Source organism: Psammomys obesus, unplaced genomic scaffold (assembly GCF_907164565.1).
Source record: "Psammomys obesus unplaced genomic scaffold, mPsaObe1.curated_primary_1811, whole genome shotgun sequence".
In the NCBI taxonomy this organism is placed as follows: Eukaryota; Metazoa; Chordata; class Mammalia; order Rodentia; family Muridae; genus Psammomys; species Psammomys obesus.
In genome coordinates this window covers 11,862,392-11,877,448 of record NW_026596079.1, presented here as the reverse complement: position 1 = coordinate 11,877,448, position 15,057 = coordinate 11,862,392, and the positions used below count along the sequence as shown (strand labels likewise).

Genomic DNA, 15,057 nt, shown 5'->3' with positions numbered 1-15,057 from the left:
TCTGATCTTAGTCTATCAGTTCTCATCAAAAGTGGCTGCATTGTCCTCTACTGTGGCCTGGTAAGGCTGCTCCCCCCTCAGGGGGAGGTGATCAACGAGCAGGCCAATCAGATTATGTCAGAGGCAGTCCCTCTTCCCATTCCTATGTAACCCACTTGGACACTGAACTGCCATGGGCTACATCTGTGCAGGGGTTCTAGGTTATCTCCACAAATAGTCCTTGGTTGGAGTATGAGTCTTTGGGAAGTTCCCTGTGTTCAAATTGTCTTGTTCTGTTGCTCTCCTTGTGGTAAGAGCTGGAGGGGACGGGAACGCCACAAGGACTGACATTCTTAATGTCAAGAATAGAATGAATTTTGGAGGATAGGGTCCTGAGTAATTAAACTAAAAGAAAAAAAGCATATAAAAACTCTATTAAATTATTTCTTAATAGATGAAACAATATTTTGGAAACAATTAGTAGAGGTCACTACACGTCTATTATCTCTTTTGTTTTTCTTGGTTTGTGTTTTGTCCTCTGTGAAATTACAGCTACTATGAAAAACACAAAGTAAATATCTGTTTCATTTCAATGAATCTATCCTTTAGAAAATATAAGGAGGGATTCAGAAGAATATAGAAAGAGATTAAGCTCATAAGGAGATGGTAAAGGTTATAGAGCTGGGGTCAGAGTGGGCCTTTGTGGCAAGATGACAGTTGACCTGAACATTCAGGAATTTATGAGGCTATGGGTGAAAGGAAGGTCACACCAGGCAAAAAAGTACAAAGGAGCAAGGGTAGTAAGGGTAGAGAATCTGCACAAATGAGAATAAAGAATATGAGATATGGTGATAGCAAATGACTTTGAACTTGAGTGGTTCAGGATAGCTTTAAATGTAAGGGATGGGGAAGAGCAGAAAAATTACTAGATAGCAAGAAGACCAACTGGATTTTCATCCTATAATAATAAATATTCCAATATTCTTTCATTTGAGGCCAGCCTTAATTCTTTCTTATTAGCTAGTTGTAGCTGTACCTTAAAAAAAAAAAAAAAACAAAAAACAAAAAACAAACAAAAAAAAAAACCTAGATGCTATAGATCAAACTAACCTATTCAGAATTCAGTGGGAAACCTAACTTTGTCACTCAATCTATTGTTTAACGTCTCCATGATTGTCTAACAAAGACATTTAAGGTAAACAGAATTGCTTTAATACAGCAAAAAACATCTGCTGCATTTGAAAATAATTTCCTGCTGATTTGACATATGGTATCATCAAAAACTTTATTCTAGTGGCCCTAGTGCTTCTGAGCCACCTCAAAATGCCATGATTACCATAAAGAGGTTTATGCAAGTCTCAAAGCTGGAAGAAAAACAATTAATTCATTTTAATATTTAAAATAAATATGGGCCATTTGGATCATTTGGGAGGAGAAATGGGATTACAAAAACTACAATAATTAGAATCTAAATACCCAAAGAGAGATGTACTAAGATGTAACTTTCAGATGGAATATTCCCCTAGCTGGTCTATTTAAGATGTGCATTCAGTCTGTCCCAGCTTTTTCAGGATTAGGTAAGAGCATTCTCTCTACCCAGCTTTATAGGGGATTATTTATGATGGGCACAGCCTTTCTTTTTGTTACACAGAATAAAAAAAGATAGATAACTGTAAGAATGTCAGATGAGTGAGATATAGCAGGTGCCTTTACACTAACCTTTAGTGGTCATGGAACATGAGAAATATAGATGATCGAGGAATGAGAAATGTCCCCAATAGGTTCATGTATTTGAACAGTTGGTCCCAGTAAGTTGTTTTGTTCAGGAAGAGTAGAAACATATTACAAGGGAGGTGAGCTTTGAAGACTAAAAGAATTACACATCATTGCTGGGGATATAGTTGAATTGGGAGAATGCTTGTTTACATGTACAAATACTTGGGTCCAAGCACTATCTAACCTGGATGTGTTGGTACAGGCCTATAACTGAAGCATTTTGAAGGAAGTTACAGGAAGATCATTAACCATTTTTGTCTACATAGAGAGTGCCCTGCCTGGGGCACTTGAGATCTTGTCTGAAAAGAGAGAGATGGGGTTGAGGAGGGAGGGCAAGCTCGCTTACTCATGGGTATTTGGTGCAGTATGAGAAGGAAATGGGTTACAAAGAACCTGGGAGGAGAAGATGGGACCAAACCCAAAAGGCATGAAAGGACTATATATGGCCTTAGTCAATATCTTGTAGATAACAGGTTGAAAAAAAAAAAAAAACAGTTTGGATTTGAAGATGGATATCATTCTCTGTTCTATAGGAATCCAATTTCAGTAGGGGCTGGAAATGGCTTCCGGATGGAAAACTGGGGAAAGGAGAATTTGTTTCTCTCAGGGTCAGCTAGAGCATTTTAGGGCTAGGCCAATGTGTTAGGCCAGGGTGTGGAAAAGGTTTTTCATGGAGTGTTACAGTTTAGGTCTTTTTGAATGAGATCATTGGTGGAAACGGAAGCTCAGGCATTCCAAGCCTATGGTGATAACAAAATGTTACAGCTCTTGGTTAAGCTGCTGTGGTAAACATGTGGAGGTGTGAGTGAAAGCCCATGCCTGGTCTGCTTGCAGTCACAGACACAGGCCTGGCGAGGCCAACAACTTGTGACGCCCAGACCCGATGGGCAGGAGGGCAGGCCTGGTGAGACAAGGCCTGGCAGGGGATAGATGAGGAATCTCAGGCAGTCATGGTGGAAGGCTGATAGTACCACACAGCCAGTCAGCAGCATGCACCCCCAGGGATTTATGAACCTTGGGCAATGGGAGAGATTTTTAAGAGTGAACATGTTTGATTTGGTGGGGCTAGGGGGTCACGAATACTTGATTTACATGTGTTTCATTTTTCATGTAGTAGCATGGTCCTGTCACAATAAGGAGAATACAATACTTCAATATCATATAGATGTGTGTGTGTGTGTGTGTGTGTGTGTGTGTGTGTGATCTCCAAGTACAGTTGAAGGTCACTGCTTAAGACTAAGATCTCCTTAGCAGGGTGAAGCATTTCTAGGGATATCTAGCTAGCTGAACTGGTCAGGGGAGAGTTATCATATAGAGATAAATTACAATGTCGTTATTATCTTAGCATCCTATCTGATAGAGCTATCCTATCTGATAGAACATTTAGTTTGCCTTGGCTAAGATATCTCTTTTGAAGAGGAAGGAATAATCTTTGTGTTTATTTGTATATCCACACATTGCCAAGGTTCTCTGCCCTCCTGAATAAACATACCTTCTAATATTTTTTTTATTTTTAAATACTTTTTTTGTCAAAATAAAATTTTATTATGTTGAGAGAATATGTTGTGTATTGTATGGCTACAACTGTCAATAAAAAAATCTGATGACCTATGGCTTACAGAGTAAACAGGAGATGGAACATCCAGAATTCTGGGAGAGAGCCAGGCATGGAGATTCTCCCAGCAAGATATGAAGAAGACAGATGCATGGTACCTGAGCAGAGGGAACCAGCCACCTGGCAGAATGTAGATTAGTATAAGTAAGTTATTTATGTTATGAGCTATTCAGAGAAGAGCCTAGCTATATAGCCAAGGCATGTCATTATTCTGGGAGCTTGGGGACAGGAGAAAAAAAAATCACAACAATACTACCTTCTTTTTCTTTCCTCCCTTCAGCCTGTCCTTCCTTAAAAACCCTCCAGGTCCTCTCTCACTCTCAAATTAATTACTTATTGTTACACATACATATACTGTATTTATAGTGTACATATACATATATGTACTGGCTAGTTTTATATAACTTGATACAAGCTAGAATCATTGCAAAAGAGTAAACTTCTTTTGAGAAAATACCTCCATAAGATCTAACTGAAAGGTACTTTCTTAATTAGTGATTGATGATAGCACCATTGTGGTGCTTTCCCTGGGCTGGTGGTCCTGGGTTCCATAACAAATCAGGTTGAACAACCCATGAGGGGCAAGCCAGTAAATAATACCTTCCCATGGCCTTTCTGAATCAGATCTTGCCTCCAGGTTTTTGTCCTGGCTTTCTTCAATGACTGCAATGTGGAAGTGTAAAGCAACTAAATCCCTTCCTCCCCAACTTGCTTTTGGTTTTGGTGTTTCATAACAGCAATAGAAATCCTGACTAAGATGATATTTATGCACAAACATATAAAAACAACCTGCTGAAACTTCTTTATTTTTGTTGTTGTTATTTCTGTATATATGTTTTCAGGGCTGACCATTTTTTTATTAAGCAACCAATAAGGGGTCATCCCTGGGAGAGGATAGTTCTTATCTACATAGGACCTCATGAAAAGAAATTTTTTCTTCCATATCAGCATGTCTATTGATATTGACGTTGTTCTGGACTTGTATTTTCAGTGAATGGCAAGCAATAGTAAGTATTCCACTGAGGAAGGACACAACTCTCTGAAGGGAATCAGACAAAATCCAGTGCCAAACATCCAACAGATTATCTATCAGTATCACCAATAATTTAAATAACTGAAATTCTACTCATTCTCTACACCATGTCTGGAATGAAAAAATAAGTCTTACTTGACTCTGTCTACCCTAGGGATGAGTTTTATACAGGTGACAAGGTAAATGAAGAAACATGAGAATATTTATAGGTTATACCTACAGACTGTATTTTCTCTCAAGATATTCTTATGTGTTTTGCCCAGGGTGGGGTACTTGTTATTATCTCACTGTGCCGAATCACATCCACAGGTCAGTGGATGAGTTTAGACAGTGTTTCATTAAGGGAGTTCACTGTATGCTTGTAGTTTATGTGTGACCAAACCAGTGTTGCCACAGGTATGTTTGGAGCTCTGTGTCCTTCCTTATCCAATAAGCTGTAAGTCCAGTGGCTGATGGCTGTCCCTCATTATATTCTTAATGTTCAGCTAAACTCTCCCCTTATAACCTACTCACAACTAATAAATTAGCTTGTGATTAAACAAAAAAGTCATCTAGATTCTTCCCTCCAGAAGATGAAGCCAATACTTGAAAAATCCCACAAAACTTGATCATTTATGTTTTGCCTGGCTTCTTCAGCTTTGCCTCTTAGTTGCAAAATATACTGCTAGGATCCTTTGGGATAATTATCCAGATAGGTTTTGCTGTCTGTTGTTTAGGCTTCTGTATATCTCCTTTGCATCATAGAGAATTATGAACCTTTAAAGAAGTAGAATTAGCTCTAAGAGGTAAATGAGAATGTATTTGTCAGTGACACATAATATTTTGAAAACTACAAATGAAGTGTAATGATGATGAGGTCTAGCTGCTGTGTACTTAAAGAGAGCCACCATTTTGCCTAACCTTCAGATAAATAACTCTACCTTATTTCTAATGAGGCAAGCCTATTCATAATGTTTTCCCAAATGAGTCCTCCTGGGACTGAGCTGAATTGGCTGAGTCACAAAAATAATTATACAAAATAACACTAATGGAAACTCTTCATTGACTTGCAAAGACATTGCACACAATATTTTAAATTGTTAAGAAGACTTTTCAGGCAGGAAAGAAGAAAAGAAGACTCAGATCATACTCAGCTCACCAAAATAGTAACCAAGCAAAGATTTCAAATCCAGAACAATCTCATTAAAAAACCTGTGTGTTTTCTGCAGGATTCCTTTTCCCCTCTACCACACAAGATGTTCCCAGGAATAATGGAAAACTGCAGCACTGACCAAATGTCAGTGGAAAGTAACTTTAGAATTGAATGATACAGAACCACTTATCTTAAATAGTAGGGTAAGGAGGGAGCAACATGCAAAGAATATTTGATCATACTGTGAACATGGGTCTATAAGATTACAGCACATTTTGCTCAATTTTTACAACAAAGAATCTTCTACCACGTGATTGTTTCTCTTGCCTCTCATACAGGAAACTAGCAAGACTGATCCATAAAGTTGTGTTTTCATATACACTTTATCTAATGTGATGCACGTCCAAAGAAAGATACTGACTGGTGGATGGATGAGAACTCAGTGTAGGCCGTTCTACTAGGAAGTAGTAGACTATGGCAGAGACTCTACTGGCCTTTGGACTAATTACATCTTGACAGTTTGCACTGAAGTAAAATTATACACTAAGGGTCTGGAGAGATGGCTCAGCAGTTGAGGGAGCTTTTGCTACACAGTCATGAGGATTAAAGTTTGGACCCTAGGACGCACACAAAAAGCAGACAAACTCTGAGGGGTCAGAGACAGGTTGATCTCTGGGGCTTGATATTTTTCTAGAGCAATCAAGAAAAATGTGAGTCCAGGTTCAGAGGGAGACTGTTTCAAAAGTAAGAAATAGAGTAGGACACCTGACATCCCTCTTCTGTCCTCCGTGTACACACATAGACAAGAGCACCCCCCACATGTACACACACACACACACACACACACACACACACACACACACACATACACATACATATATATTCACACACAGACACAATAAAGAAATAAATAAGATTAGGAAAGGCAGTAAAAGAACCTCTGCATCAAGTTAGATTGCTATATTTCAGTGATCAAAAGATACTTGGAACTGAAGAATGGGAAAAGACAAGGATAGTAACTATATGAATTGTCACTGTCTCTAGTATTTCATAAACACTGCAAAAAGCATCCTGGGAGACTCACCTATAACATGGCTCTTGTTGTGATAGAACATCAGGAACAGCTGAATAAATTATTAACACGATGGAGTTTTTTTTTTTTTTTTTTTTTTTTTTTTTTGTGTGTGTGTGTGTGTAGGCACAAGTCCATGGAAAAATTGACATGCTAGTCTGGCAATGGTTCTGCTTTGCACAGAAACATAATACACAGCCCTGGAGATCGCTTCTGTATTGTATAAAGTGCTTCCCTTTCGGAAATAATTTAATTTCTCTAGATGATTCTTACAGCCATTCAGAGAACCTATAATACAGCCACAATGAAAGTTCCACAATTGTTTCAGGCATTAACTTGGAAGTTTCCTCTCCTGAGTTCCCTAATGCTGATGCAGAATTTACAGGATTAGTGCTATCTTTGTGATGTGAGTCTTGGCCCAGAAGATTTGAACCCAAGTTGTCTGCCACATCCGTTGTAACACATACCTGAGTTCATTGACTTCAAACACTCATGCTTTCCTCATGATTTCACCACATTAATCCTTAAAAATAAGTGCAGAGTCTTCTATTTCCCTTCCCTTTTTATGTATGAATCTCTCACAGTTACTGTGTAATGTCCCAATCCATTACTGAATGTTTAAAATGTGTTTGTTACAGTATACACATGACTATAAGAGCCTGCTATGGCATATTTAGTACATTCTATGGCATAGCTAGTACATCCACTATGCTCACAACGCCCAGAAATGTGCAAATTTGAGAGCCTGTATGTTGATTCTAAAGATGGCTTTCAGTTCATTCTTAATATTTTCTTTGAAATATTTTAGAGAATATTTTAAAGAATAAAATATTTTCTGTAAAATATTCTTTAAGTATATTTCTCAAAAGCAATAGAATGTGTGTTGTTTTTATACTTGAATATCTGTAATAGGAAATCTTCACCCTTTGAATGCATATTTCATTCTGGAGAAACATATCATTTGCTACAAACTATTTTTTTTAAAGTTCTGTTCAATCTCCCCAATCGGTATGTCCAAGATTTGTTTTTTCAAATAGAAATTCATCTTTTTAATTCTCTAATTCCATCTACTGCTTTGCCTGCTTCATCCTTTAGTCTTGGTTTGGCTCAGGTTTACTGAACTCATTTTGTGTAATATCCCTCCTGAAAATCAGGGGGAAGTATCAGGAATTTGATAAATATCAGGGTCTCCTATGAGTTTACAGTTCAAATTCCTATGTAGTAACAAATTTTATCTGAAATAATAATTTATAATTTTAAAGAAGCAAGGACAATATGAGAGTGCTGGTGATTTTTAAGAATGACTATCTTGGTCACAAAGAGCAATGTCAGGTACTGGTATCTGGGAGGTATTCAGTAAGTGTATTTATTTTTATTATAAGAAACAATGTGAGGGATAAGAGCAACCTATTTTAACTCTAAATCTAATATGAGTATTTTAGACTCTGGGACCCCATGGCATAAACATGGAGGGAAGACTTGCAGAACAGGATATGTTTGGAAGAAATAAAGGGTCCTGTGATGGTGAGGCTAGCTCCATGCTATCTGAGACACAGTCTTGCATTTGGTACCTGTCTTTGGTTCTCTGTCTCCAGGCGGAGCCTGGCCTCCACACACCTCCTGGTCTCCAGGAAGGCTTGGCGCTGGGCACGGTCTGAAAGGTAACTGATGAAGATTCCAGCTGTGTTCATGCACATGAATAGCACCACCTGGGCCAGGACCTGTGAGACAATTCCAAACATCCTGGTTAGATGACTAAAACAGCAGCTGCTTGGAAGCAAAGATTAATATAAGTAAATATTTTAGCAGGAAGTTTTTACTAGTAAACTAAGTATCTGTGCCACACTGGTTGAACATTACTTTTCACTAGGATTTCGAATCAAAAGTCACTTTTCAGACATTCCTTTCCTGACCACTCCTTCCAATTAAAAACTGTTGTTTGGTCCTCAAATCTAGGCCTGAACCTTCATTAGAAACATGAGTAAGAAAACCTGTTGAGATTCCTCCCTCGACCTCACCTTCCTACATCCTTAACTGAAATGCTGCGCCTTTAATAGACTAGAGCTAGATGGACTTAAGGCACCATAAAGGATGAGAAGATGCATTCACTAATGGTGATTGTGCTGTGTTTTGATTTTATTGCTCTAAGGTTCTATTGGACAAAATCATGTCTATTTACCAACTCAAGGAAAAAAAAATATCATAACAATACCGTAACACCTAACATAGGAAGGAGGCTCATGTCTATAATCCCAGTACTCAGAAGGCTAAGGTAGAAGAACTGATACAAGTGTGAGGATAGCCTGGTTTACTGTATGATAGTATGTTCCTAACATATCCTTATATAAAAATTCTGAAGTTCAAAACAAAATAAAGTATGTTGTGTTACACAAATTAAAAAACATAAAAGATTTAAAAAAGGCATTACTAGGGATGAATATGGTCATTATATGATGGGAAATTGGCCAATGCGTCAGAGAAATAAAAATTCTGAATTTTCATACATTTAATATTATAGTCTCAAGATATATAATGCAAAATATGATAAATTGGTATGATTATCTATTGATCAATGTCCTAGGGATGTATTTTCAACAAATCAAAAAATTAAAAAGCAAGAGATAATTTGACTATGGTTTTCAATTAATGCTCATTAAATGTAGTACAGTATCCAACAATTCTTCTACTTAAAAACGTAAATACATATTATGGAAAGAAGCTACACTGTGTATTTTAAAAAACTGATATCAAATAAACATAGTGAATGATTACTGTGGTGGTTTGAATGAGAATGTCCTCCTGTAAGTGCGGATATTATACTTGAATCCTTTGTCCCCAGCTGGCAGCACTGTTGGATAGGCTATGGAGGTGTGGCCTTGCTGAAGAAAATCTGTCACTGGGGGTTGGCTTTGAGGTTTCAAAAGCCTTGGGGCATTCCTAGTCACTCCATCTGCTTCTGCTTATGATTGAAGATGTGATCCTTTATCTCTCAGCGTCCTCCAGCTCTGGCCTGCATGTCTCCCACCTGTTGTTATGCTATCTCTCCCGTTATGGACCCTAACCATCTGGAACCATAAGCTCCACTAAGCCCTTCCTTTTATAAATTGCCTTGATCTTGGTGTTTTATAACAGCAATAGAAAAGTAAATAATGCAGCTATAATCAAGTTACAAAGCAATGTAGAAAAGAATAATCATAAAACACAGTATTCTCAGAAATTAAAAATAAAAATATTTTCAAACAACCCATTGATCTAAGGATACATGACAATCTCATAATGGAAAATTTCACTAGAGAACAGTGAAAATACCAGAGAACAAAACTTAGTAGTTAGAAAAAATGGTTGGAGATGAAGGTGCTGGCCATTAAACATAAGGGATTATCAAAATCATACCAAACCAAATAATACAAAACAAGCCCTAAAATAAACTCAAAGTGTATATATATAGATATACATACTTTATGTATATATATAGATACTTTATGTATATATATACTTTATGTATATATATCTATATATATACTTTTTTATATGTATATATATATACATATAATGGGAAATGCAAAACAATAGGAACAAGTAATGAAATAAAGAGTAAAATTAATTGGGACCAATGAACTTGATAGTTTCTTTTCTGTCAAGGACAGTAAAACAGAAACACTTCTTCTAAGCTCAATAAAGAGAAAAAGTACAAAAGAGCAAGATAAAGGCTTAGAAAATCATGAAATTTACAAGGCTTTGAAGAATTTAAGAAATAATAATGCTAATTATAGATTTTAATATGAGTAAGATCTCAAATATAATTAAGATGTTTCCGAAAGTATGTTTCTGAAGTTGACTCAAAAAGAGAGGGAAAATTAAATATATATAATCACAATTAAAAATCTTTCTACAAGGGAGGCAATAATCCCTGATGGTTTCATTAGATAACTGTAAAACAATTGTGTGAAAAATAATCTAAATATTTCATCTCTTTCAGAAAATAGAAAGTAAAGAACGCTACCCATATCAGTTTATGAGGCTAGCTTGTTGGGAATGGAGCTGGCTTGAACTTGCAACTCTCCTGCCTTAGCCTCCTGAGTGCTGAGACTGCAGATGTATGTCATTATGTCTACCTTGAGCTAGAATAATGTTGGTACGCTGAAACTAATATAGGTGGTTTAGATACAACAGGTAAAATTTGTTTATAAAAAGATGAATTCTTAAACATAATAGTAGAAAAAGGAAGCCATAAATGTATAGAAAGGATAACTCAACTTGATTAGGCTGAATTTCTTCTGGAAATTTGTGGATAATTTAACATTATTAAATCAATTAATATGACTCATCATATATACACATACATAAATATATAAAAGCATAGTTTTTTTATAGACAAAGTTTTCAGTTTTTTTAACCACATTGTCGGATATTAGTGCCAACAGAAACATGCTTGAAGCAATATGCCACCCAACGGTAAAAGGTTGAAAGCATTTGCTTAAAGACTGGGAACTCAGTTATCACTACATATATGCAGTACCATTCTCAAGACCTGGCCATTTCAGCAGGAAACAAACAAGTGAAGAAGAATTCTTTAAGTTTACTGAGACATTGATAAGGGTGAGTATAAGAAGAATTATGCTACCATTATCTTCAGATGTGATGATTCTCTATGTGAAAAATCCTGAAGTCTCCACAGAAGAATTGTTAGATGAGGATGAGTTTAGCAAGGATGCCAAGTCAAATAAAGTTGATTGCATTCCTGGCCACTCAGGAGTGTGTATGCCTGTTTGCACATGTGTGTTTGCATGTGTATGTGTGAGTGTACAGGCACATGCATTCACATATACAGGAAGATCCTAGTTGACACTCTGAATCTCCTTGGATCACTTTCTACCATACTCATATAAGGCAGGAACATTCATCTGAAGCCAGCGCTATCTGATATGGCTAGTCTGGTTAGCCAGCTTGTGCCTCGGATACCATCTTTGTTTCCAGTGGTGGGTTTTTGGTGGGCCATTATGCTTACCTAGCACCTATGCAGATTCTGATACTCCATTAGTTTTCTCATTTTGGGGCGTTTGAACATTATTCGTTCTGCCTTGGGTGCCTCTCATGGTACTTCTTGTCTTGCGGATTCTTAATTCCTTGTTCTTAGTTTTATTGTAGCTGTCCCAGAAATGTTCCCTAACCACTTCATTATAGTCAGATTTTCCTGACATCTGTGACTCCTACAGCCTATGTGTTCATCATTAATTGTAATTATATACTTATTTGCTTGCCTGCTTGGCTGATGTGGATCAGCCACATTAGAATTTTTATTTATACCCATACAGACGTGATGGTTGTTTAGCTTGACTGATATTCAAGCCTTGCACAGAAGTAAATGTTCAACGAGGTATCTATAAATTGCTCTGTTTCCTGTGTGCTAAGTATTTTCTGATGGCAACACGAATAAATGAATAGCTTCTCTATATACCACTAATAATCATGCACAAGATATAGCTGAATGATGATCTTGCAGTAACAGTGGTAAAATAAAGACATCAAACAATATCCTTGACAAATGTTAATATAGCAAATGTGCTAGACAGTGAGTGAATTCAGACAAGATCAGAAGGAGCCGTTTCAGTAAGGGAATGCTATCATTAGCTATGTAAACACTAGTCAACTTGTGTTGCAGATTTTAAAATATTACACTGAATATGAAATGTGATAGTCTCATAAAAAGATTAATGAATATCAAATACATTGCATTCCTAGCCACTCAGGGGTTCATAACACAAAGAAAGAAGAGCCACATCTATAAGTCAAGACTTATATCAAAAAAATGATACCCAATTCCAGAATAAGTATGGACCAAGTTCTATAAGCCTGACAATTATTTTTCTTCTTTCCTATGCATATGTGGGTGCATGTGGTTTACAAAAGTGACCACTGTGGGTCTTGACCAACAACATGAACAAATACCTTCTTGTTACAACAATAAAAGCTGTGCCAACAGAGAGAAACCCAACTGAAAATTATTGGAAAAAATTAAAGTACATGATAGAGGAACGCATGAATGAAAACATACTAGGTTTGTGTATAATATGCATAGGTCAATATGCAATGGAAAAATGTTTCTTGAAGTATAAATGGTCAAATATTGGAGAAAATTGATCAATGGGGTCAACTATTATTGTATGACAAAATACATGCCAACAGTGTGAAAGCAGACTTTAGATAGGGAAAATAAGATAGATGGAAACATTGTTCAATAAAGAACACAAGGTGAGAAGAATAGAGCCCAGAGACAAGCCATCCTACATAGGCTCTCAGTGTCTGGAGGTCACTGACCTCATAAAATTACACAAACAAATAATCTAATTTATGTAATGTTATCTAATAGTTATCTAAGAATGCCTAAGTTATTCAGTTATTGTTATGCTAATATGGTGAGGTAAATGCTTACTCCATAGTAGCAATGGCATTTGGGGTTTCAAGAAGTAGTCTCCCTTAACATTCTCCGTGTGAGAGCTCTCTTGGGCCTGTTGTATCTTGTAATCTGTCTAACTACATAGCTAAGTGTGGGCCCCTGTTGTCTTATTGTATCTGTAAACCACCTCTTACTCAGGGCTAATATACCAAGCATTAGACGTTGAAGAAATATCATGGATATTTCACAACTATATGTACTTTTTACTAATTTATACTAATGCTTCCATTCAAGATTATTTATGGAGTAAGTTCTGTGAGCATGCCACAGTTTTTATTTTCTTTTGTCTCATATATATGAATATACGATATGAGTTCATGCTGGGACTCAACACTGAGTCATATTGTGGATTAGGAGCAAATGGAGGGAAAAACAGGTGATGCCCACCAAGGAAATTGCTCTGCTTGGAATCACATGGGGAGCTGAAGATGCAGATGATCTCCTACACAGTGTTAAGGCCCTTTGGGAAGCTTCCAAGTCAGTGTGCAGAAATGGCCTCCCAGGTTGAAGGACTGGAATCTACTTCCTGTAAATTAACTGAAGATTAGGTTCACAGACTTTGGGTCTCCTTTGAATATGCTCTTTAGTTTTCCTAGAATTTGAATTCCCCAGGGGCAGAGAATGTACACACTGAGGTTTCATGTCTTAGCCCTGGGCCCATATCTGTGAGCGCTATAAGGATGTGCTACCTCTAAACTAACACCCTCACATGATACCAGTTGGCCACCTCTTTGGTCCAGTTTTGTTATCACTGAGAATAGAAAAAACTGTCAACTTCTGCTTGACCGGCTCACTTCTCAAAGCCCAGGAACTGGAAATAATCTCCAGGAAGCTGGGTGCTTCACATCCTTCCTGGGGTGGCAGTCTCACTGTAGGCAGTTTGGAATACACTCAGAATAATCTGTAAGACCTGATTTAAAAGTTGTGTTTTGTCATTTCAGAAGGATCCACTGATGTCCAGTGTCAAACAGGTAATGGTTCCAATCATGACCTCTAGGGTTAGGGAAGGGAACAGGCAGCCCCAGGGGCCTCTGGAACTTTTCTCCCCTCTGCACTAAAAAAAGTTGTATTTTCTGGTGCCCTGTATTTTCTTTGCAGTAGACACTATACACAGACAATCTTCAAGGTCTGTCTCTGAACTGTTAAGGCTAGAGTCTTGCTTTATTCACAACAGGTGGAAAACTCTTCCATGTAAGTGTTCTGCATTTGTAAAAAGAACATCTCAGAGACATTAACAGGAGAGTTCATCCCTGGAGTTAGATTTACTTAAAAGTTCTAGAAAGAGACATGTTTCAAACTGGTATTGATGAACTTGCCTTCGGATGTTTTCCGGCATTTTCTCTTGTGGATTTTGCATAATCATTTGTTCTTAGGAAGGAGTGTTCCTTACAGTTTTGGTTATTGCACCAACTGCAAGTGGAAGCCTAACTCATAGCTAATATAATATACTTTGAATTCATGTTAAATACAGAGCATTTTTCTAAGTGTTTTTCCTACATGTTTTATGTCAGTAATGGTTCTCTCTGGCATAGGAAGGAACCTAAAGGTCAGAAAGTAGCTTACCTGACTCTACCAGCCTCGCAGTTGAGGGGAGTCTGACTTAGGGATCCACGAAAAACCAACCAGGACCTGAAGGGGGTTCAATGGAACCGGAGTTCAGTCAGAAAACTAAGGGACAAGTTCCTAGCTCAGCGGTTCTCAACCTGCGAGTGGCAACCTCTTGAGGGTTGAACAACCCTTTCACAGGGTTTACTTAAGACCATTGGAAAACGCGGATATTTGCATTATGATTCAAAACAGTAGCAAAATTACTGTTATGAAGTTCCAACAAAAATTTTATGGTTGGTGGGTCACCACAACATGAGGAACTGTATTAATGGGTTGCAGTATTAGGAAAGGAGAGAACCACTGTCCTAGCTAAATAAACGTTATACAGTACTTGAGGCAAACAGTGCTTAGCTACTGTATAATAGGAATGTGAGCAATGCAGATA

General features: G+C 37.3%; 1 protein-coding gene across 3 annotated transcripts in view; it reads right to left on the bottom strand.

Moving 5' to 3' along the window:
* Adcy8 (adenylate cyclase 8) overlaps positions 1-15,057 on the bottom strand; it is a 212,622-nt gene that overhangs the window by 152,073 nt on the left and 45,492 nt on the right. For all 3 annotated transcript variants that reach the window (XM_055626672.1, XM_055626673.1, XM_055626674.1), the window contains exon 2: positions 8,179-8,328. In XM_055626672.1, the coding sequence (XP_055482647.1) occupies positions 8,179-8,328 (150 nt within the window). The remainder of the gene's footprint in view (positions 1-8,178; positions 8,329-15,057) is intronic.